Raw genomic sequence first — 25,236 nt, forward strand, 5'->3', positions numbered from 1 at the left:
GCTTTTGGATATCAAAATATTGAGAGCCTGGATTGCTATGCTTTTCTAGAGAAAATCAAGTGAGAAGAAACCTTGCAATATGCATGGATTTGGAGGGAGCACTTCTCAAACTTGACTTTTATTGGATTAAGGTGATTATCAAAAAGATAGGTGCCAGGACAATGCTCCATCTCCGCTCCCAAATTTGACTCCAGTTGGACCCAAGGACACTGGAGTTATTGTGCGTCCGGAGAGACAGGCATAGGAGAGGCCTGCAGTGCCTTACAAGTGGCTGAAGTAGCAATTGCAGTAAAAAGAAAAAAAAAAATCAAGTAGGCTTGATAAAGCCTACTTTCTGGAGTGTGTGTGTATGTGTGTGCTCTGTGTATCTGTGAATCCGAAAACCTCCCACCCCTTTCAGAATCATCGTATGTTCCCCTCCCCCCTCCACCCCACACACCAAGATCTGTCTTGAAAATTTAATGTGGATAGGACACCAAACACAAAAGTTATTAAGAGGGAACACACACACAAACAGATCTCATAAGCTGCCTTTTCCTTCTGACAGTAGGCTTACATAAAGGTAATATAGGCCATGTAAACAAAAAAAGTATACAAACCTCTAAATTGTCAGTACTGCACATATAAGCAAAATCATGGTGAGTGTTAGACTGATGGTGCTGAAAACTGGAATACAGCATGAAGTCAGAGGTGTGTGGGGAAGGACACGTGTCCCTGCGCTGCACAGCAGAGAACTGGAGTAAGCGACTGATCACCTGTAAGAGAGGTAATCTGGTTCTCTTTGATAACCGTTCAGTCCTTTAACCTCTTTGTTGAGAAGTTGACGGTATACCTGCGTCTGGACTCCCACTCTGGCTAGTTATAAATAGGCCACTGAGCAGCTATCAGCATCTCAGAAACAAATTTAAAGCAGACTTGGCAATGAAAGGCAATTGCTTCTGTAGTCTGTACTTCCTGTAGATATGCTGAAAATATACTTTGTAGCCCCGCCCTTTAATCGTAGGCAACATTGACCATGTCAGCAGTATATGTACAAAATTAGGGTCAACTAACAAATTGTAGGTGACTCCCTTTTATTGGACTAACTCAACGCATCTCTGATTTAGGTTTTGAGAGTTTTCCTCACTTCATCATCAATCCGATGAAGGGAGGATCATTCTCAAAAGCTCATCACAGATGTATTGAGCTAGTCCAATAAAAAGGTCTCACCTACAGCTTGTTTGTTGACCCTTATTCCTACATAGCCAAACGGACTAAGAAGGCACCCACAATACTTTGCTCAATAGATCTACATAAATAAATACATCTGTAGATACGTTGAGTGGAGGAGTAGCCTAGTGATTAGAGCAGTGGGCTGTAAGCCAGGGAGACCAGCGTTACGTCCCAGTGTTGCTTCCTTGTGACCTTGGACAAGTCACTTTACTCTCCATTGCCTCAGGTGCAACTTAGATTATAAGCCCCCGGGGATAGGGAAATACCTACAGTACCTAAATGTAATTAGCTTTGAAGTGCCACAAAGTGGAATATAAAATACATTTACATTTATATATACATTTATTTATTTTTTATCCAAAATACTATTTTTTTTTCTTTGGGCTTCCAACTCAACTGGAACCTGTTGCACCTGTGATTGTGGTGCAATTGGTGTTCATTCATAACTACCTGCAGCAATTTACCTTAATTTTAATCCCCCATTTTCCTCCTATGTAGCCTTGCCATTGCAGCCATGGTTCTCTGGCTGACTGGCATCCAATATAATTCCCTCTCAAGCCTGGTGCAGGGGAATTCTTAAAGCAGCCAGCCAGGGTGACGGTTAAGCGATGGCTGGTACCTCCTCCCTCTCAGAGACTGAGCGTGTTGCCTCCGCAGCAACCCCCCAGTCCCTGCTGGCACGAGGAGCACGAGACTGATCGTGAGTTAAACCCGGGTCTCCTGAATAGCGGAGCGCAGCACTGCTGCTGGGCCCTTGGACCAGAAAATGTTTTATGAGCAAAACCTACGCTATCAGCATGTGGAGCATTTAGAAAAAAAAGACTCCCTTGGATCTTTTGATGCCACAAGCATAATTTAGCGGAGTCTCTGCTGCCATTGGTGCACTAGATGTTCATTGTTAGCCAACATTTAGAAATACTTTTTTTTTTTTCTGCCACAGGAAAATTGTTTTTTCTAAGATTTTAAAAAATGTGTCTAACGAGAAGGCTAGTGTAACTTGAGAGAGAGGCTCTTAATCTGTATGCATGCTCTACATGACTATATTAACAAAACATTATTGTCCAAATGATCTGATAATTATCCATGTTTCTCTGATCAGAGAAGGGATGATAATGAAACGGTCCGGAGGTTACAGAATACCTGGCTTAAACTGCTGTGGGCAAGGAAGGATCTGTTATCGATGGTCAAAGAGGTACTGTTTCCTATGTATCATATAAATGTGCAATTCAGATAGCAGTTTTATGGTTTTGTAAGTTCCCCTCACTTTGTTTTACTCCCTGTGCACCTCTTTCCTGTCTACTAGAACCAGGGAGAAATATATTGCCTTTCAAATCAAATTATACAAGTAAATTTGCAGATGATGTATCAAAAACATCATTTCACAGCTCGCATGCTCCGACTTCTTCATTCAGACATTTACAGATAGTCACAGATTTCATGGACCTGCCAGTATCTATGAAGTTTTACTTTTCTTTTTCCAACAAATGTAGGGCCAGATTTAAAGTTGTTGGTTTGGACTTCTCCATTAAACACAATTTAGCTTTGTGCTCTTTCAAGAAACCTTCAAGTCTATAACAGAAACTCCTCCACCAAGCACCAATCGAAAAGAAGATCTGTTGTTTCCTTTCCTGTTTCCCAGGGCCTCTAGGTCTGTCTGTTCAGCCAATTACTCGTGAAACATTGTCCTTTCCCAGAACGTGTACAGCTGAGGTGCCCCCGAGTAACTGGTCCTCCCAACATAACAGGCTAAGGATGTTACTGGAGCCATCAAGGCCAAGTCTCTCAGATGCAGTCCTGTCATTACAAATGTAGATTTATTTGGCCAACTTGTGTCTTTCACTAGAGTTTCCATGATCTTTTCTGTCATCCTAAGTCGATTTTTAGCTGAGAGAGGATCCTTGCACCCAGATAGCAAAGAACCTTTGGTGGCGTGGTCAATCTCTCCTTCCAGCTGATAATCCAGCTGTAATCAGGCAATTGTCTTACTACCATGTCTGTGGCTTGAAGTTACTTGAAAGGATAGAGTTATGACTAGTAACCCCTCCCCCCCCACTAAATCCAGAGAGCTGCAAAGAGTGGAGGCAGAATCTTTGAAAGGCTGTCAAAACTGACACTAGGCCAAAAGGAAGTGTTCTGTACTGTAATGATTCTCCTGAATAACAAAACATTTATATCTGATGAGAAGTCTCAATGGGGTTTGCACAAATTTTTTTTCTGTGCAGAATTACAATATAGGGCAGAAAAACAGAATTGAATCAAGCTATCTTGAAAAATGGAGCCAGTTGGCAACTCTAGTAGGTAGACACCTTACAGTCCAGAGAAGACAAAAAACACCTCTCCTGATCTGACAGTTTCAGGATTGTCAGCAACAACTCCATTGTGAATATTGTTTTTAATGCAGTTTTCATATCCGGCACCGGTTGAAAACACACCTAATTTATTTGGGATTATTAAGTAATTGGTTTAAATGCCTTTGATTCATTCTTAAATGGTTTGCAACTGGTGCATTGCAGCTGAAAATAAGGCCACAGTCTTTGTGTTGTCTGGAAAATTGTATTTAAAAATAAATTGCTGGAGGTGGAAGAAATCTTATCCAGTAAGCGTTCTGAATGAGGTGTAATATCCAGTTTTTCATGAAAGGTTCCATGTGCACTCCCGTCTCCTCCGCTAAAACCTATGGTCTTCTGAGCAGACTGCACTTTTATAGAGTTCTCAGACACTTAGGAACACCGCATGTTGGAATGTGACATTGATTAAATTAACTTTTGAATCTCTGGCCCTTGTTGGAATGCGCCATGAGAAAAGACTGGCATTCAGCTAAATTGATTTAAGAACATAAGAAAATGCCATACTGGGTCAGACCAAGGGTCCATCAAGCCCAGCATCCTGTTTCCAACAGTGGCCAATCCAGGCCATAAGAACCTGGCAAGTACCCAAAAACTAAGTCTATTCCATGTAACCATTGCTAATGGCAGTGGCTATTCTCTAAGTGAACTTAATAGCAGGTAATGGACTTCTCCTCCAAGAACTTATCCAATCCTTTTTTAAACACAGCTATACTAACTGCACGAACCACATTCTCTGGCAACAAATTCCAGAGTTTAATTGTGCGTTGAGTAAAAAAGAACTTTCTCCGATTAGTTTTAAATGTGCCCCATGCTAACTTCATGGAGTGTCCCCTAGTCCTTCTACTATCCGAAAGAGTAAATAACCGATTCACATCTACCCGTTTCTAGACCTCTCATGATTTTAAACACCTCTATCATATCCCCCCTCAGTCGTCTCTTCTCCAAGCTGAAAAGTCCTAACCTCTTTAGTCTTTCCTCATAGGGGGGTTGTTCCATTCCCCTTATCATTTTGGTAGCCCTTCTCTGTACCTTCCTCTGATAGACCTTTGATTTATTTTATTTATTTATTTTAAATCTTTTCTATACCGTCATTAAGGTGGGTACCGTCACAACTGTTTACAGTAAGGCACAAAAAGTAATTTTATTAAAATCTAACAGTTTACACAGGTGCCATTAGGTTTGGTAACAGAGTTTTTAATCAATGCTAGTTGTTAAATGAGTGTTATGACTATTGTGTCCAGGTCAATTATATGGCAGTTTTGAGTCTGGGACTCATTCTCTACATTTAGCTTATCCTTTGGTGATGAATTCAATTTAAAAAAAAAAAAAAAAAGATACACCCTTAGTTTGTGTGGGTGTTTTGTATCTCGCACTTCCCTGGTTTGAACCTTGCAATTCCCTGGAATCTATTCTCCCTTCTCTTTTTGAAAGGTTTGTTTAAATAGCCAAGTTTTTAGATTTTTTCTGAATATTTTGTTTTCTCGTTGTAGTCTTAATTCCAAGGGCATGGAGTTCCATAGTATGGGTCCCGCTAAGGATAACACCCTTTCTCTTACCTGCGTTAGTCTTGCTGTTTTGACTGATGGAATCGTTAGAAGTGCTTTGTTGGCTGATCTTAGATTTCTGTTGGGGATGTGTACACGATGTGTACACTGAAGTGGAAAAACCTGCTTTGTTTCAGAACCCTATGTAGAAAGTACATCTTTTTCTCAGCCAGATCATTGACTGTCTTCTCCAGGTTGGGGTGGTGTATTCATCTCTTCAAAAGGCAATCCCATCAAGTGTACTTTTGATAGCAGATCTCCTTGACCATTGTTTCAGTCAAGCCCCACAGCTTATTTTAACTCCTGTACCCATGGATCTAACTGTAAAAGAAATCACAGCTTAAAAGCATTCTGTGGTCATTCCCTCGATCATGTGCAGAAGAATTGGGAACATCTCTCTTCTTATGTGACCTTTCTGCTGACATTGCTCCAGAAAAATAAACCAAAAAAGCTATAATAAAGTACCAGATATATTGTACGGTCCTTTCTTTTTAATATTATATATATTACAGTCCTTTAAATGTGAAGCTCCCTTAATAGGCATAGCTGAATGTCCAGATAGCCCAGCAATAAATGTATCTCTGGAATGAAGTCCAAAACTTTATTGCCATGAATTTGTTTCAGGATTTTGTGAATAACTTTTGGCATTGGAACCTTTCAGTTAGTCTGATTTCATTCTTTGGAAATGAGAGCCTGATCTGTTTTTAGTGAACCGGTAAAACTCAGCTTTTTTTTTTTTTACTGCACCCTAAAGAGGATGGGCATTTTTCTCTTTACAATTTTCTTGCCTGAAGTCCAGGACAATAAAATTATGCTTTGTAAACACCTTCATTAAGAAGTTGCAAAGACTAATGTGAATGTGATCTTGGGAAATAAAGCCTGGCCCTGAAGGCTGCAGGTCTGACAGTCAGAAGCATCGGAAGGAACACTATCTGTAGACCATCCGAAGATCTGACGGACAGCCATGCCTCTTCTCCGCTTTCACTTGAGACAGATCTGGTAACTAGGGGAAGATCAACCTAAAAAGCTTTGTTCAACCAGCTCAGCATTACTAGAAATCCTGGAAGTAATGTTATGATGATTAATTTTAGCAAGGAACTACCTCAGTTTCAGTATTTACTGAAATTACATTGCAAATAAGGCGAGACTTTTTGTGGGGCCAGCCATTTAATATTACGGGCGAATTTTAAAAGTCACGCACGTGTAAAATTCAGGGGTTACGTGCATGGCCGGACCCTACGCATGCATGCTGCACGCATTTTCAAAAGGGCCCGGCGACGTGTGTAACCCCCGATACATGAAGAAGTGCTGGGCCAGCCAAAAGGGGTGGGCCAGGGGTGGGGGAGGGGCGGGGCGGGGGCCGGCCAGGAGAGTGGCCATCAAGCCCTGTCCGGGGAAGCGCGTGCCAGCAGCCGGTCAGTGCGTGTAACTTCTGCTCCGAAGGAGCAGGTAAGTTCAAAAAACAAACAAACAAAAAACACTAGTAGGGCTAGTTTAGGGGTTGGGGAGGAGAGAGGAAAAGGGAGGAACTGCGCGCATATGGACGCGTGCAAGCGCCTTTCAAAATTGACCCCTTAATTCTTAAATTCGTATTAAAAGGCAGGATGAACAGGATTTGAAAAGAAAACTTATCAGTTTTTTTTTATTCAAGTTTTCAGTTTCTAACAGATACAAAATGGAATTGCAGGAGCTTTCCAACCAAAGCAAAGTGTCCATCACTCTGCTCCAAGAGACACATTTATCCTGCTGGCTCACAGCACGCCTCGTGGAGTTCTGAGGCAACAAAATTCTGCTATTTGCTAGCAGCCTGCTGTGTCCCAGGGCTTTCTTTTCAGAGGTCAATTGCCGCTGATGTTTTTTTTTGTATCACTTTCACATATCTTTCCGAATAAAGGAAAAGAACTGGAATGGAAACATTTCGGTCATCGTTCCAACTGGAGTAAAAGACGAGCTTTTCTCTGAGGAGCCAAACGGGTTCTGGCCGGGCTTAGTCTGATCAGTTCTGCAGTGGAATTCTACCTGTTCCATTGATGTTTTCCATACCTATCTTATTGCTTTCCATAACATACATTTGTATATGTGTGTATACCTTGGAGCTTATTCCACTAATTTAGAGTGTGAACCAGTGATGTAAAGAAGAAGGGGAAAAAAAAAAAAAGATCTATAACAATGTTTGGTTCCTAACGTATGCTTAGCAAAAGCAGTACCTCAAAGTAAAAAAAAATTAAAATAAATGCATAGATAAAAATGCATTCAGTCTTAGGGATTTGGGGGACACAAAAAGGTGTACTTTCGTTTCCCTTCTTTTCGGGGACATTGTATTTCACTTCTTTTTGATTTACTGTCTTTGATCCTCACACTACCCTGTTGTATTGTCCAGGGATGTTAAAAGCCCATGGACCCTCCTTGACTTTGTTTTGGCTGTTATGTTGCATTAGACGGAGGGAGAAGCCTCAGGGAGGAAGAGGATGGGCGTACTCTGCACTGTATATCAGTTTACGGAAAGGTAACATGGATATATTGCACGGGCATACAGCATACGGTGCCTTTATGTGTGTTTAAACGTATTTCCTTCGGGGGGGGGGGGAGACATGTGCTTATTTTCTTAGACCTTTGAACTGCCGTTGTGGAGGATTTAGGACTGACTTGTGTTTCTGTGGTTTTGCAGGTGGTTAGTTGTGAAAGACTCCTTTTTACTTTACATGAAGACGGACAGCGGTGCCATTTCTTTTGTCCTCTTGGTAGATAAAGAATTCAGCATTAAGATCGGCAGGAAAGAAACAGAAACTAAATATGGGCTTCGGATTGACAATCTCTCAAGGTGAGATGAAGAGAGGGAGGGAAGAGGGGTGGGGAGGGGGAAAAAGAACCCATCTTCGTCGTCTTTTTCCTTCTGTCTCAGGCCAAGTCCTTTTTTTAAGGCTTTGCGAAACATAGCAATAAATATAGTGAAATGCCCAGGAGAATTCTCTTCTGTTAAAGAGGCATTTCAAATTGATTCAGAAAAGCTGACGGGGTTGAAATGCTCCCAAGGGCTGTGCAGTTCTTTGAATGCAGTATATAACGCTTGAAAGTTATTTTCTCTGTGATTCAGAGCTTGCTTCTGTGTGCCAAGAACTCTCGAGCCACTGTTCAGTTCCCTTAGCGCAAGAGGCCACTTCGGAAGCACACGAGTTCCTGACAAGAAATAAAAGGGGGCTTGGAGGGACCTCTAAGACGGGATCGTGAGAGCATGCACTGAGCCCAGAACGATGGGCTGTTGTTTCATGGTTGCACAGCATGAGGTTTTAGCACTGGGCACCCTTTGGGGAAGCATTTCCTCCCAGCTGTCTTATAGGAGCCAGGTGCTAAGGCAGCAGACATAAAAAGCGTCAGTAAATACATTCTTTGCCATATTGTTGTTCTGATTCAAAGGAAGGCAGTAACAATCATCTTGTGTCTTTCTAAGGACGCTGATTCTGAAGTGTAACAGCTACAGGCATGCTCGATGGTGGGGGCAGGCCATTGAGGAATTTATTCGGAGAAATGGCAAAAACTTCCTTACAGAGCACAGATTCGGGTCCTACGCAGCTGTCCAGGAAAACATACTGGCAAAATGGTAAGAGATTTAAGGGCCTAATTAAAAAAAAAGAAAAAAGAATTGTTTTCCCAGCCACTGTCCATGAAAAAAATCTTTATTGATGCCCCTTAGAGCACTGTTAATTGCCTAATCAGCAGTTCATAATAAAGGAGGAATAATAGTGGCATTCATAATAAACCATGTACACTGTGTCCTTAACTTACTGTTTTTAAATCACTGAATACAAAGATACAGAATTATCACAAAAAGTATTCAGCGCATATGATGGGAAAAATTGTAGAAAACCGTGCTAGGGAAGTTAACAGAGTTGCCAATTTTTTCACAGCAAGCTTTTATGTTTCTCTTGCCAAGGTTTCCTCGAACTGACTGTTAAGTTAAATTTGGCCATTCAAGCTTTCTTTGATGCTTTCATGGTCCTTCAGGACCTTGCACACGGAGACAAATGGCCTGATGTACTAGAGCAGTGGTTCTCAACCTTTTTTTTGGCCGGGACACACCTGACAGATGGTTCTCACATGCGTGACACACTGAACATGTGACCATCACGGGGATAAATGTAAACATGCACCCTGCATCCACAGCAATCCCCTCAACCCCCAGCAATGAGTGCAGAGCAGATCTAGGGCATGACCCTGTACAACTCGCCATACCAAAAAGATATTCTGGTTCTGATGACATCTCAGTAAGAGCAAAACAAACTCCCTTTACTACCAGGCACAATAGCCCTCCTTATGAAAAGACAGTAATTTACCACTAATGCATATCCTATTGAGAAAACACAACAAATAAGATTGGTACAAATGCCTACATGCTAGTAAAATACCTCACCTCACGGGAATGGGCTCCCGTGGTGGCCTTGCTTCGTCGGAGTTCAACACGTCTATTCACCCCACCCCCGGGCATTCTGATGCCTGCCTCACCGGCCAATCAAAGGCTTCCTCCCTTCTTTCTACTCCCACTGGCAGGTAGAAGGGAGGAGGTTTCCGATTGGCCTGCGCAGGGGCAGGCAGAATGAAGGAGGCTTCCCATTGGGCAGTGGGGGTAGGAAGAAAGGAGGCTTCCAATTGGCCCACGGGGGCTGGAAAAAGGGAGAAGCAAAGTACAACAGGGAAGTGGGACACCGGTTGAGAAGCGCTGTACTAAAGGGTTTTTTTTCCATTTTTTGTCTATAAAGAAAATGTTTAGTATGTAAGCCCCAAAATGAGAACAGGGCTCTCTAGTGCTCTGTCAGTACTTCAGTGGCCTGTTATGGTGCATAGTTACTTGCAGTCCTGTAACTGTGGAGCAGTGACCATGCAGCTAATGCATAATGTTCAAATAAATGGACTTTCCTCAATAAGGAGTTAATTTTAAAAAGAGGTGCATGTGTAAATGTAATGTACCATCGTAACAATTTTCAAAAGCTTACTTGCATGGGTAAAGTGTAAAGCCCTTAGGTTGTAAAAGGTTGCTACATCAAATGAGCCGTGAGCAGGAGTGCCAAGATTGTTGTGGAAGAGTCAAGCAGCTATTGGAATAGCTCCTGAGAAGAAATGACCGTGGCCCACAGAATCCATGGGAAAAGACCTCATTTGATGGAATGCACTATTCCAAGCTCATTTATTTATTTCTTTTAAATGAAAGCAACCCTACTGTAGATTTTTTTTTTTTGCCAGGCATGTCAACAGATGCATAATAATTTTAAAATTCCAAAACAGGAGCCACAAAATCTTACTCATCCAAATAATATGCAAAACAAAAGGATGAGGGAGTGTTGACTGTAGAACCTTCATCTACTAGTGGCATGTTGCACTTGCTGGGATAGAACGCCTAAAAGGTTTCTTCTATACTGCTGTTCATTACATCGCAGCAGTTTACAAACATACCATAAATATTAAAAGTAACTATGTCTACACAAAATAACATATAATATAAAATACAACAAAATATCTAAAAATCGTATCATAAAAGATACAGGGACATTTGCGGTAGCATTATTCGTATGCCATTCTTCAATGTGAAGCTGTACTATCCACTGCAAATTCCTCGGCATATAACCAGTTTTTTTATACCTTTTTTTAAAAATGTTTGTATCACTCTGCATTCTAAAATGACCTGGCAAGGCGTTCCACAAACCTGGGCCAGCAATCGAAAAAGCTCTATCTCTCACTTCATCAATATGTGCCTGCCGAATCGTTGGAGCCTCTCACACACCTTTATTTGTGATCTCAACATTTTTAAAGGGGTATAAATACGTAGTGTGGCACCTGCCCATGGGGTATTAGTAGCGTTTATCAATTTATGAATTAGAATTAAGATCTTATATTTAATTCTAGCTCTAATTGGCAGCCAATGAAGGGCTCCCAATTAGACTGGGGTAATATGATCATATTGGTTTTTAATGGAAATCAATCTAGCCGCAGAATTCTGCAACAGCTGGAGGGAACACGGAGTAGAAGCTAGAACACCCAACAATACAGAATTGCAATAATCTGTCTTGGGCAAAAATCAGAGCTTGCAAAACTGTTCTGAAGTCTTTCATGCACAACAAAGATTTTAAATATCCTAACATGTGACGCTTCATATAACCAACACAGATTATATGTTTAATTTGGGTATTCATTGCAAGATTAGGGGTAAATTTTAAAAAGCTATGCGCGGGCGTCCACATGTGCGTGCTACCCGGCGCACACATGGATGCCCGATTTTATAACATGCACGCGCCCCTCCCCTTTTTTGAAGCCCCAGGACTTACACGCATCCCGGGCCTTTATGCACGTCGTCGGGCCTTTGTAAAATAGGCCCGGTGTGCATAACCCCACCTACATGCGGAACTCCTCCAGATTTACACACATAGGGCTTTGAAAATCTGGCCCTTAGTTTCTAGAATGACTCCCAGATCATGAATTGTTTTGTTATATTTATTTATTTAAGTTTTTTATATACCAACATTCAGGACGGTAGTCCCATCATGCTGGTTCACAAGAAACAGGGGTGCAATTATAATAAACTATACAATTTGAACAATAGTGCAAAAAGCAGTTACATGTAACAAGGAAATAAATAACTTGGAGTAAGAAAGAAAATGAAGATCAGATAATTCTATATATATAATAACATTGTAAGATGTGGCTATTAATGCTATTACTAGCGAAGTGTGTTGATTGATGAGAGTTAAATAGTGTTGGAGTTAGGAAAGGCCTGTGTGAACATAGGTATGGTGTATTTATCAAATTTGAAACTTGTGTTCTCTGGTGCTTTCTTGGTCCGAGACAGCATTGTAATCTCTGTTTTGGATGTGTTTAGTGACAAACGGTTGTGAAGCATTAATTTGTCAGTGGCACCGAGGAAAATGTTGAGATAGCTCATTGTTTGGTTATGGAATCTTTTATTGGGTTAAAAAACTGGATGTCATCGGCATAGATGAAAAAAATAAGCCCCAAACCAGCTAGCAATTTACACAGTGAGATCAAATAAAGGATAAACAGCATTGTAGACCATGCTGAGCCCTGCGGGACACCAGTTTTAATATTTCTCCAAAGACCTGGAATGATCTTTCACTCAAATAAGAGTTAAACCATGAAAGAACTATTCCCGATATACCAAACTCTTTCAGTCAACCAATCAGTATATTGTGATCTATGGTGTCGAAGGCGGCAGCGGAGACATCAAGCCATCTTTGACATCATAGATCACAATAGATCACTATAAATAAATACATTTTTAAAAGATTAAGCTATTTCTGACTGTGTTTATTAGTGAGGTGCAGAAGAAAAAAATTCATTTTGGTTTGTTCATTCATTTCGTTGGGACCCAAATTTGTTTCATTAGTTTCAAAACAACAAAAAATATTCATTTATTTGTTTCATTAGTTCATTTGTTGTCCATTAAAATCAATGGGGAAGTATTGCAGCCTATTTTGGGCTCCGGCATCAGAAGGGGAGGAAGAGCATCAAGGTACCTAGTAGAGATGTGAGTCGGAACTGGTATCGGTTTGGATTCCGGTTCCGATTCACATCGTGAAATTTTTATCTTGCAGTCTGATCGGGTTTTTTTTATCGGCTGCGCCCGAGCCGATAACCAAAAAATACATCCGACTCTTTAAATGAGTTTGTTAGTATCCCCCCACCCTCCGGACCCTCCCCAAAAAATGTTTAAATACCTGGTGGTCCAGCGGGGGTCCCGGGAGCATTCTCCCACGCTCGGGCCGTCGGCTGCCAGTAAACAAAATGGCGCCGATGGCCCTTTGCCCTTAGCATGTGACAGGGTATCCATGCCAATTGCCGGTCCCTGTCACATGGTAGGAGCAATGGACGGCCGGCGCCATCTTTAAAAATGGCGCGGGCCATCCAGTGCACCTACCAGGGGCCGACCAATGGCACCGATAGCCCCTGTCACATGGTAAGAGCAAAGGGCCATCGGCGCCATTTTGATTAGTGGCAGCCGACAGCCCGAGCGCGGGAGAATGCTCCCGGGACCCCCGCTGGACCACCAGGTATTTAAAAAATTTTGGGGTGGGGGTCCGGAGGGTGGGGGATACTAACAAACTCATTTTAAAGGGTCAGGTTGGGTCCTTTCTTCCCCCCCCCAACATAACAATAAGAAATCCCACTAAATTAATCATGGGGCTTCCTATCGCTATCGGGGACCCCCCCCCCCCCCCCCCGATATCTGACGATATTTTCAATCGTCAGATAAATGATTCACATCCCTAGTACCTAGACTGTGGCAAAGTGGCACCAAAAGTGGCATGAATAGCCTAAGGTTGCGCAAAGGGGTACCTGCATTGGTAGAAATCCTCCAAGTCACTGTGAGAGTAGCAAAGAAGCAGCAAGAGGGAGAAGAACACCCCAAGGCTCCAAAAGATGGCACCAGCACAAGTGAAATGAACCCTTGATGGTATCACAATAGGCAAAGTGGCATCAGCACCATAAGGCACCATGAAAAGATGTCAGAAAAAAAAACCAAAGGCAAGCATTCATAAAAGGGCCAAGCAGCACAAAAGAGTGGCCTCAAGACACCAAAGCAACAAGAGAGGTGCAAAGCAGCCCCCCAGAGTGGCAAGAACAACTCAAGGTGGAAGGGCTGGGGTACAACAGTAAGGCACAGCGGCAAAGAAAACTCCATGATGTAAGGTCTGGGCATGGATGCAAGACTGAGTGGCACAACTCCAAGGTGTAGCATTAAGGGGTATAGCAGCAGCAAGGCAGAGCAGCCTGGGCGATGCCAATCATTCTGTTGAAGCACAATGCCAATTTTCAGATTCAGTACAAGGAAATGACCTGTGATAAGCATCATTTTATTGAAATAAGCTTTTATGTGCTGCCCCTTCTTGAACTTGATGTATCTGCTGGGTGGAATTTAGATTTTCTTGGGAAATGGGCTTTGTGAACCATGCAGGACATTTAAATGGTTTCTCTAATGGATGTGGTGTGGTTTACCTGGAAAGTGGTGAGGATTGCTTTATTCAGAAACCTTTCCCTGTGTTCTGTAGCTAACCTCCGACAGTTCTATTTACTAATTATCTGATTTTGCATGAAATCTCTCTCAGTACTCTGTTATCTCATTCAGAACATTGAAACGGTTAATCTTGAGCAACTATTCTGTTGTGCCTATTTCTTCCTTCTGAATAAGGGCTTTTTTGGACAAACCACCCCAGTATAATCAACCATCAAACAGGGTGGGAGAACCAAGCTGAGGCTGTGGAGGGATTGGAAAAAAAGAAGAATAGATGCCATGCCATAGTAGTAAAACCTGTGTCTTTTTTTTACTTTTTCAAATTTTTGTTCAGGGGACCTAACATCCCAGTATAACAAACCAAGAATAAAGCAAATTGGGAAGTACACCCCAAGGTTCCAAAATAGTGCACCGGCAACATTATGGCAGGTTGGCATGTGCCAGCAAGTCCCCCAAGGTGATATTAAGGGCATGGTAAGTAAGCATGTGCCAACAAGTCCCCTTTGGTAGAATTAGGGGCATGGCAAATAAGCTCTGCCAGCATGTCCCCTCTAATGGAATTAGGGGCATGGCAGTTAGGCATGTGCTAGCAAGTCCTCCATGGAGGTATTAGGAGTATGGAAGCTGGGCATCAAGCAGCAGACAGCATGACTGACTACAAAGAGAAGAAATGCACAATTTGCGCAGCTCCTCTCACACATATTCAGTCTTGAAGATCAGTGTTCCTGGATCTGCAGAGCAGTGATAGGTTGGTTTAAAAAATGCTTCACTGTGATATGTTGTCTCCTTGACAACATGTCCTGCCAAGATCTGACAAGGCATACATGACTCACTGGACTAGCTGCTAATAGCTATATTGTAACAATTCCTAAGTGACTGTATTGCACCTGTTATTCTCTATAAAATTTATTAGGCATAGAAATGAATGGCGGAAAATGAGTGAAATGAATAGGATTCATTTAATTCGGGCGTCCTTCTCAATTCCTTTCATGGACCCCGAAAGAAATGACTTAGAATCTATTTTATTCAGAATGCCCAATCATTTTTTTTTTGTATAATCAATTTTTATTGGCAATAAAACATGACACACAACTGTATGATAAACATGCTAAGAGAAACAAACAAAAGCAGCAATATCGTATGCACCTCTTGACATGAAAGTCTTAAGATCTAAAAGACCCTGCTTCTGCCAATATTTTAAAGATATTGAAGCAATAATCCCCCCCCTACTTCCCTCCCCTCCCTCCCACAACCGGATGTACAAAGCAATGAGGTGTGCAGTGATCATAATCAAGAGTGAAGTATATTTAAGGAGCAAGACAGTACCTCCTGAAGGGCGAACATAGCTTATACCAGATCCCCATGACGAATAGTTCTAAATTAGCATATAGTGCAATATATCGAGTACAGTGCTAAAATAGCCATTACAGACAGATTGAACCGGTAGATATGGTATAACAGTGAATAGGTTAGTATACCAAATTGAATGTATCATAGTACTGTGCATGGTAGCAAGGAAAAACGAAAAGTCCAGCAGCCCACTCTGAACCCACATAGTACTTGAGTGATAATGTATTTAACTAGCAGCTAGTGTATCCACCCACAATGTGTACGGGCACCATGCTTTCTGGAAGGAGGGTAATCGACCCTGATGAACGGCAGTGAGCCTGCTCAACTGATAATATGAATGCATACGTTGTTGTATTTTGGCCAATGGGGGCACCTGTAATTGTTTCCAATGCAATGCAATTTCAGCTCTGGTTGCAATAAAGGCATGTAGCACTAGTTTTTGCGTGTCCTTCTTTAATGTTGGTAATGGAAGTCCCAAGAGAGCGTGCCATGGTTTAACCTCTAACTCCTCTCCCAAGAGCTGTGCCAGCCACCAAAACACCAATTGCCAACAGGAGGATATCTTAGGACATGCCCACCAGATGTGTGAATGCCCAATCATTTTAAACAAATGCACATCCCTAGTGTTTATTGTATTAGTTTTTAAGGCTAGTAGTTGTTTGCAAGTGTTAAGAACTAGGGTTGGGCTTCGTTTTTATCTGCTGGGTCAGGCTTAGGATTGGGCGACCCATGGAAAACCCATGCCATTTTCTAAGATGGCACTGGCCGTCCATTGCTCTTATCATGTGACAGAGGCTGACCAATGACACCGGTAGCCCCTATCACATGGTAAGGGCAAAGGGCCACGGCGCCATTTTGTTTACTGGCAGCCGACAGCCCGAGAGGGAGATCGCTCCCGGGACCCCCGCTGGACAACCAGGGACTTTAGGCAAGTTTTGGGGGGGTTGTAATTAACTAATTTTGAAGGGTTGGGGTGGGTTTGGTTTTTCTTTTTTAATAAATGTGCACCTTCCCCCCCACGCTAACCTGAACAATGAATTTTCCCTGAAGTTCGGGGAAAGTCCGTCTCGGGATTCGGGTCCTCTGACCCATGCCGAATTGGACTATTTCTTTGACATTTTCCAATTCGGCAAAAACGATTGCACATCTCTATTAGGAACTGTGTGTTTTTAGAAATAGGACTTTGGGTTATTTTGTAAGCTTGTGTAAGTTAGTATTTGTTTGCCATATTAGTAATTGTATGTGCTTAGAAATAGGATGTTGGACTAGTTTGTGAGTTTGCAAAGCTTACTTGATCTGAAAAGTTGAGAGTCCTGGTTCCAGGTCAACTAATCACAGCAGTCTTGCAGTCCACATTATCTACAGGCAAATCACGTAATTCGAAAATGCTCACAGGGCACATACAGTCAAGAAATCAGTTCTGCTGAGAGCGTAGAATGGCACCAATTTCTTGACAATATCTGTATGCGCTCTGTGAGTGTTTTCAAACTGCATGAATTGCCCGTAAATAATGTGGACTGCGAGACTGCTGTGAGATTTAATGTGCATTGTGTGATTTGCCAGAACATTTTTTGATATACTATAGATTCTTCAGATCTGGTTATGACTGCCATTGCACAGATAGGTTTTTTTGTCATTGATTTTGGTTTTGAAACATTTTGACACTTTATTATTATGAACTTTCACTGAATTTTTGGTGTGTGTGATTCAAATATTTCAAAGTAGTAGATTATACCTTTGGTGCTTTCAGAGTGGAGCAATAAGTTTACGATTTCATAGATGATTGCAGCTGAGAACGTCTTGTGCCTTTATGCAGCACATTCATATGATATCATTCTACAGTATATTAATTATTGAATTTTGTGAGTTGAATGAATTAACATTGATGGTTTAGTTATTATTCCTCATCCTTTTGTTTTACATAATAATTTTAAACAAATATTAGAAATGATTTCTCTCACTCTCTTGATATACTTTACTATGTCAGTGTGTTGGTCACGCTTGTCAATCACGCTCCAAAAAAAAAAAAGCAGATTTTCACTGCCTTTTCAGAACATTTAGGGCCTGCTTTGCTAAGCTTTGTTCCCCAGGGACACAGGATGAGAAGAGAGCCCTAGTAAATTGGGCCCTTAATGAACTATCTCATTTTCTTAGGGTGTTTCTTCAGCATCCCTTCAAAAATCATATCTCAGTAACGGCAATTAAAAAGGAAATAGAGGAAAAATGATTTTATCAACATAAAGAATGCAGGTTTCTCATGTGTTTCCAGTGGATGAACACATGCACACATGTATAAAATGCACTTCAGAACATTGTCCAGATTTTTAAACCTATGCGCGGGCGTAGATTTATGCGTGCAACCCAGCGTGCACAAATCTACACCCGATTTTATAACATGCGCGCGTAGCCACACGCATGTTATAAAACCCGGGGTCGGCACGCGCAAGGGGGTGCACACTTGTGCACCTTGCGCCCGCCGAGCCCTAGGGGAGCCCCGATGGCTTTCCCTGTTCCCTCCGACCCACCCCCCAGCCCTGTCTAACCCCCCCTGACCTTTGTTGGAGAAGTTGCGCCTGCCTCTGGGCAGGCGCAGGTTGCGTGCGCCGGCACGAATGCTGTGCTGGAGGCCTCGGTCCCGCCCCCAGCCCGGGGCTTGCGCGCATCACCGGGCCTATGCAAAATAGGCTCGGTGCACGCAGGAGCGGGTTTTCGAGGTTATGCGCATAATATATGCATGTAACCCTTTAAAAATCCGCCCCACAGTGTAACAATGCATGGTGCTATACTTTAGCTCACTGCAAAAAGTATGCCTGTTACCATGTGTCTAATATATGTGCATATATTTTCTTTGGAAGAAGAGTAAGATAGAGGTAACAGGACATGCATTAATCAATGGTCTGAGCCAGCATGGACGTAACATCCATATTGCATAGCAGTGCACAGGCACCACATTTAAAATGGATTTGCTATGCACGACCAACTTAGGAAGCTATTGCATCTTCTCTGGCTCCCCCCCACCCCACCCCCCGCTCCCAGAACTTCTGCTGCCCACCAATGCAGTTCTTTCTAAGCTGCACACATGCAGAGGAAAACTTATGCATTCATGCATGCATGCTGCTCTAAGCTGCACATGTGCGCTTGTACACAGCTTTTCCTGGGGGCTGGTACAGCTCCCTGCCCCCCTTCCCAGTGCAGGAAGCCTGGCAGTGCTGTGGTGGAATCCATCCTACCATGGCCCGAAGTGAAGAAGAGGCCAGCATGTGCATGTGGGGGTGTGTGTGTGAGCACATGCCTGTGAGAGCCTATGTGTTACACACACGCTCTCACAGGCACATGGACACACACACAATGTGTGAGAGGAAGAGAGAGCCTGTGTGTGAGAGAGAGAGAGGGAGTGTGTGTGAAAATATTGGCATGTATAAGAGAAGGGGGAGTGTCTGAAAGAATGAATGTGTTGGTATGTTTGTGGAGAACATAAGAACATAAGAAATTGCCATGCTGGGTCAGACCAAGGGTCCATCAAGCCCAGCTTTCTGTTTCCAACAGAGGTGCGGTGACCAGAATTGGAGCGATACAGAGGCATTATGACATTTTCCATTCTATTAACCATTCCCTTCTTAATAATTCCTAACATTTTATTTGCTTTTTTGACTGCCGCAGCACACTGAACTGACGATTTCAATTGTTATCCACTATGATGCCTAGATCTTTTTCCTGGGTGGTAGCTCCTAATATGGAACCTAACATCGTGTAACTACAGCAAGGGTTATTTTTCCCTATATGCAACACTTTGCACTTGTCCACATTAAATTTCATCTGCCATTTCGATGCCCAATTTTCCAGTCTTACAAGGTCCTCCTGTAATGTATCACAGTCCGCTTGTGATTTAACTACTCTGAATAATTTTGTATCATCCGCAAATTTGATAACCTCACTCGTCGTATTCCTTTCCGACCCTATATCCCTTAATGCATGATAATCTCAGGGTGACCAGAAATCAAAAGATCCCTGGAATGGAGATTTTTTAATCCTTATTAGTTTTAATTATTGGGTGTAATTTGATGTTTCTATTGTTTTTAAATATTTTTTTTAAAATATAAGAACATTATTTAATTATTGGATGTTTTATTCATCAGAGGTTTTGAAATATTTTATTAGTATTTGGGAAGCATTAGAACAAATTTATGCAAGTTTTTTAAAATTATTGGATATTCGTCTCCTGTTGCAGATGTGGAACCTTAGGCCAAGGGGGAGTTGGTGCTATCTGCAGGGATGAGCCCCGCAGGGTCCCCACTGTCGGCAGGCAGAGCTGGCAGAAGCAGAGGTCCAACTGGAGCTTGGCCAATACCAGACCATGTTCCCTTTAGGTTGAGACCTCGGGTGTCAGGGCTGGCTGGTCTTAAGTGCGGGCTTCTGTGGAGATAAAATCCATCCAGATGAAGTCATTGCAGACCAGCATGGAGAAGGAAGTAGTGTCTGAGCAAGCAGCGTTCAGGGCAGGTAGCTGTCAACAGGGTCAGGTTCAGGCTGTGGTCAGGCAGGCAATGTTCTCCAGAAATGTGGTTCAGGCAGTGGTCTGGGCAGGCAGCGATCGGTCAGAAGAGGAAGCAAGCAGTGGTCAGGGGCTGGTGGATGTCAAGCAGCATCAAGGTCCAATTCGAGGTCAAGCTAGAAGTCCAGTCCAAAGAGATGAGGAACGAGGAGGGGGAAGGAGATCGAGGGACCACCAGGCAAGGTGAGACGCTGAAGACAGACAAAGGAAAGGCAGACTACAAGGACAAACTCAAGAGACCACCAGACTGCTAAGGGACCAAGAAGAGGACACAGGAATGACATACAACGGAAACCAGGATGCAGGAATCAGGAACGCAAGCAAAGAACTTTTTTCCTTAGGAGTCGACCTGTTGCCAAGGCACTGGAGGGGTCTTGGCTTCTGCCGTTTAGAGGGCTGGAATAAAGATATTATCAGGAGGTGCCCTTTAAATTTAGTGCAGTCAGTGCACCTTAGGGAAAGCCAGGTGATCTTGGTGGCATCCTGCCACATAGGAGAGTGACTAGCTGTAGTGGCGCGGCTTCCTGCCATATTATGAGGAGGACCCAACGTCAGCCTAGCGGAAATCCAGAAGCAGGCATGGCGGACAGCGCATCTTGCTGGGGAGGTGTGTGGTCGGGAGGCTGGGAGAATGGCCCGGGCTAGAGGCAAGAGCGGCAGTCAGCTTCCCGCCAGTCACAACATTTGACATTTATTCTTTTTATTAGCATGGTTTTAATATTATGAATGATGTTTCATATCTCCAATTTTATTGCTTGAATTTTTAGGAGGAATGATGATGTTTCTGTCTCTCTATTATTGCACTGCATAAACATTTGGGCTTGTGGTTTCCATTTCAGTTTTTGCTGTCACATTTGTATTCTGTATATGGTGAGGGTCTGTCTCTATTTTAAAGGTCCAGTTCTTGTGTAGCTTTAATTCTTGCTGTGAAAATGATGGTACATATCGCTCACTGGCTTTTAAGGCGTTATGGTCCTATCGTCCTCATTTCTATTTTAAACAGAAGTTTGTTCTTTATTAATTTCATTTGCATACAGAAGGCGATTTTGAATGTTCTTGCAGAAAATATTTTTTCATTCACATATTTTATTGTAACTGCTGTTAGTGGATTAGGCAATTATTTTAAGGGATTAGCTAATGTTCCCTCTAAGGACTGGGTAGTTGTGAGCATAAACTTGATAGGCTTTTTGCATCAAAGAAAGCAGCGCTCACAGCGTAATGGAGGAGGTTGTACTGTGTTCTAGGGCACATGGCCGCAGCAAATTTTCTGGTGCACCACCAAAATCAGCAGCCACCCTGTGCCCCTGTGTGCCAGCATGTATCAACCCAAAAGATTGTTTCAGGAAAGCTTTCAGAATCAGGCGGCAACTCTGCTAATTCAGATCTGCAAACTCTGCTCTCTAGATCCCTCTAGACAGTGCCTCCATTCTTCTGTGCTGCATAATTTACAGCCTGTTGCACAATCGATCAAGCTGAAGCTCTCCCACTTCCTAATTCAATCATCTGAAGATGGCTACAGGGTGCTTGCCTGCAGTCTCAGCTCTCTGCTTCCTGTTCCAGACCCTCCTTTTGCAAGCAAGAACAGGAGGGGGAGGTAGATGTTGGAGCAAAACAGAGCAGGGAAGAAAAGAGAGATTCTGCTCCCCAATCCATCCCTCCTTTCCTATTGTCTCCCTCTCTTCCTGTCCTGAAGGCAGAAAGAGGGGGGAGGGGTGACATTGGATTAGTTAAAGCAGTCAGAAGGTTTCATCCCTCAACGATCTCTTAAATCAAACCAAGGATGATTTTGATATAATTCCTGAATGGAGTGATATCCCTTTAGAAGAATTTAATCATTATACAGAGGTTCTTGAACCTGCATATGTGGCCAACCATACACCAACTGCAAAGACCTAGATGTTTTTTTGGAAGTCTGCACCTGCTGGTGTCCCACAGCTGGCAGAAAGGGCATTCATTTTAATTCATAGAAATCTTGACGGCCGGCACTTTTGCTGACAGGTTTTAAACTTGTGCTAATTCATCTCCTTTTTGTGTCTGTTACCATGTGTCCAACATATGTGAATATATCTTTCTGTGCAGTTAATAGCATGACAATCTGCTGATGCAGAGGACATTTACTGCATACTTAAGCTATTATTCTTGGAAAGACAATAAGGAGCTTCTGAAGAAAATTTAAAAAGAATGATTGCACTATTTCAATTCAAAACAAAAGTGATATTTGACAGTTAAGTTTGTACCTTGTATATCTTTACTTGATAGTTTATTTTTCTATTTAGCAAATTTTATATTTGTATATAGTTTAAATATTGTTTGTAAACAAATAGTGATTTCACTGGTCTACATTTGAAAAAAAGTTTTCTGCTGACCTAATTATTTTTGCTGATTTTACCCAAATGAAAGGTGCTGATTCCAAATATGGTCAAAAAATATGCAATACGTCAAATTTTTTCACAAATGGGAAATGCTTGATTAAAGATTATAAAGTCGAATATCAAGGGTAATAAGAAGTTCTGAAGAAGCAATAGCACATAATAGGGATGTGAATCGGTACCGGACTCGTTTCCGGTATCGGGTTTGCGTAAAAACCGCGGGAATTCTTCGTTCCCACGGTTTATACCCGTTTTAATTGGCTGTGTTGTGCCGAAACTCCCCCCCCCCCAACCCTTTAAATTTAATTCTTTCTAACCCCCCCCAAACTTTTTTAAAGTACCTGGTGGTCCAGCGGGGGTCCCAGGAGCGATCTCCCGCTCTTGGGCCGTCGGCTGCTAGTAAACAAAATGGCGGCCCTTTGCCCTTAGCATGTGACAGGGTATCCGTGCCATTGGCCGGCCCCTGTCACATGGTAGGAGTAATGGACGGCCGGCGCCATCTTTAAAATTGGCGTGGGCCATCCAGTGCTCCTACCATGTGACAGGGGCCGGCCAATGGTACCGATAGCCCCTGTCACACGGTAAGGGCAAAGGGCCATCAGCGCCATTTTGGGGGGGGGGGGTCGGGAGGGTAGGGGATTAGAATTAAATTTAAAGGGTCGGGGTGGGTTTGGGGGTTATTTTTATGTGACCCCCCTATCAGGTTCGGGGACCCCTCAATATCTGACGAAATTGAAAATATCTTCCGATATTTTCAATCTCAGATAAACGATTCACATCCCTAGCACATAATATATTTGTTTCATGCAAAAAACGAGTCTATCATCTAACCAAGAGAGCAATAGTTGTGTAAGTTTTAATTGTTAGGGAGAAATGGTTTGGGGGCTCTCGCCACACCATTTGAACTTCGAAGCTGAGACTTTTTCTCTGACCTTTAGTCCACTGTCTCTGGTTTTCAACACATGTCCTGCACACTTTATGTGGTGCCCCAGGTTTGTCCTGGTCACCCAGTTTAACCCTGAAATATGCATGATAAGCTTTTTGTACAAAGTCAGATATATTTGTCCTTTGTTTGGATGTTGTAAAACAACCACAAATGTAACAGAATATATCAGGATTATTCCGGCACCGTCCATGAACTATTCGAGTGTTGGATGACATATTCAGCAAAAACAGATTTAACAGTTAAATTTGCTGCGACTTCTAAACCTCTTGAATGACTGAATACTGCCGTCTGTTTTCACGCTGCTTATATAGCCATAAAATGCCAACGTCAGCAGTTTTAAACTGTTTAATAAGCAGTCTTCCTATTGGTTACACCGATTGCATATTCAGCATGTCTTTCTGCGCATTAATTATATTTTTGCGTGTTCAGCATATCTAAATAATAATGTTAAGTCATTGCTATAAGAGTTTATGAATAGACAGCGTTTTGCGGAAAAACCGGACCTGACTGGAGGAAACAGATGTGATTTTTGGATTCAGCATACTAAAATACATAAAGATCACATGTTATCTTGTAGTCAGCAAAATTGATGTAGACCAGTGTTTTCAATAAAAAAAATTGACTTTTTTATATAGTGAGATATGTGGATCTTTTTGCAAAATTATGCAAATTTGCCACAGATTTGTTGCAGAATTTTGAAAAAATCTGCCACAGCATTTGCTAACTCTTGCCATATAATCTTCAAAAATCTGTTGCAGGAAACCAGGGTCTCTGTTTGGAAACTAGGGGGTAGATATTCACAAGCGAATTAGATGGATAACTTACAATTATCCATTTAAATGGATAATACAGCATATTGAGTCTCTTATCCAGCTAAATTATAGCCGGATATGTTGTTATCTGGCTGTAATTTATCCAGATGTAAAAGGTGCGCTTTGGGGGTGTTCCAGGGAGGGGTTTCGTTATCCAGCTAACATCCGAATATCCAGTATATCCGGCTAAGGGGATCATTTTCAAAAGCGATCACACGCGAAAAGGGACTTTTCGCGTGCGATCACTAAATGGGGGCGGAGTCTGTCCCGGAAGAGGAGGAGTCGGGGCGGCACGAGGGCCGCCCCGACTCCTCCTCCCCGACGGATACATCGCTGGCGGCAAAAGGTAAGGACCCTTATCGCCGCCAGTTTCGCGCCATAAAAGGTGTAGTTATTCGGTGCGAATGCGCTGGCTGTCTGCTTTCACAGGCCTGCCCCCCTGTTACCGCTGGATTTTCTAAGGTTTGCGGCCTTAGAAAATCCAGGCCTAAGTTAGCCGCATAACTTTTTACCTGCTTCTGAGAAGGTCTAAAGTCATCCTGTCGTGATCCGGGCCCGGCGCATCTGCCATTGCTAGGCTACTACTTTGGGGGGAGGGGGAATAGTATGGAAAGGGTTGGGGTGTCCGGGGCAGGGGGGGGCGAGGGAGGCTGATTTGTGTTTGTTTTTTCCACTGAACCGCTACTTAACTGGTTATATTCTTTTAAATATAGCCGGTTAAGTATAAAGGCCAGAGAACTTTATAAACAACCAGTGATATTCAAAAGAATATCTGGTTATGTTTAAAGTTATCCGGCTAAATGTAGTCAGATAAATTTAATTGGGGATATTCAGTGGGTCATTTATCTCACTGAATATCCAGGATAAGCTATCCGGCTAATCTTAGTTGGATAACTTGTCCACTAAACGGCCTACTGAATATTGGCCTCCAAAGGTTTTACTGGGCACAATTTTTAGCGTCTCTGTTGTAATTTGGAGGAGCAATGACGAACGCTCTCTGTTTACATTTTCTGGATTAATTATTTACGGGAAGGAAGCCAAAGGAGGTTTTCACTGCTGCCTTCTTCTCCTAATGTACTCCATTATA

General features: G+C 42.5%; 1 protein-coding gene across 5 annotated transcripts in view; it reads left to right on the plus strand.

The window, feature by feature from the left end:
* Positions 1–25,236, plus strand: part of PLD1 (phospholipase D1) — a 301,509-nt gene that overhangs the window by 178,229 nt on the left and 98,044 nt on the right. For all 5 annotated transcript variants that reach the window (XM_029615277.1, XM_029615278.1, XM_029615280.1 and 2 more), the window contains 3 exons: positions 2,312–2,404; positions 7,773–7,925; positions 8,553–8,702. In XM_029615277.1, the coding sequence (XP_029471137.1) occupies positions 2,312–2,404; positions 7,773–7,925; positions 8,553–8,702 (396 nt within the window). The remainder of the gene's footprint in view (positions 1–2,311; positions 2,405–7,772; positions 7,926–8,552; positions 8,703–25,236) is intronic.

The sequence above is a fragment of the Rhinatrema bivittatum genome, chromosome 9 (genome assembly GCF_901001135.1).
Source record: "Rhinatrema bivittatum chromosome 9, aRhiBiv1.1, whole genome shotgun sequence".
NCBI classification, from domain to species: Eukaryota; Metazoa; Chordata; class Amphibia; order Gymnophiona; family Rhinatrematidae; genus Rhinatrema; species Rhinatrema bivittatum.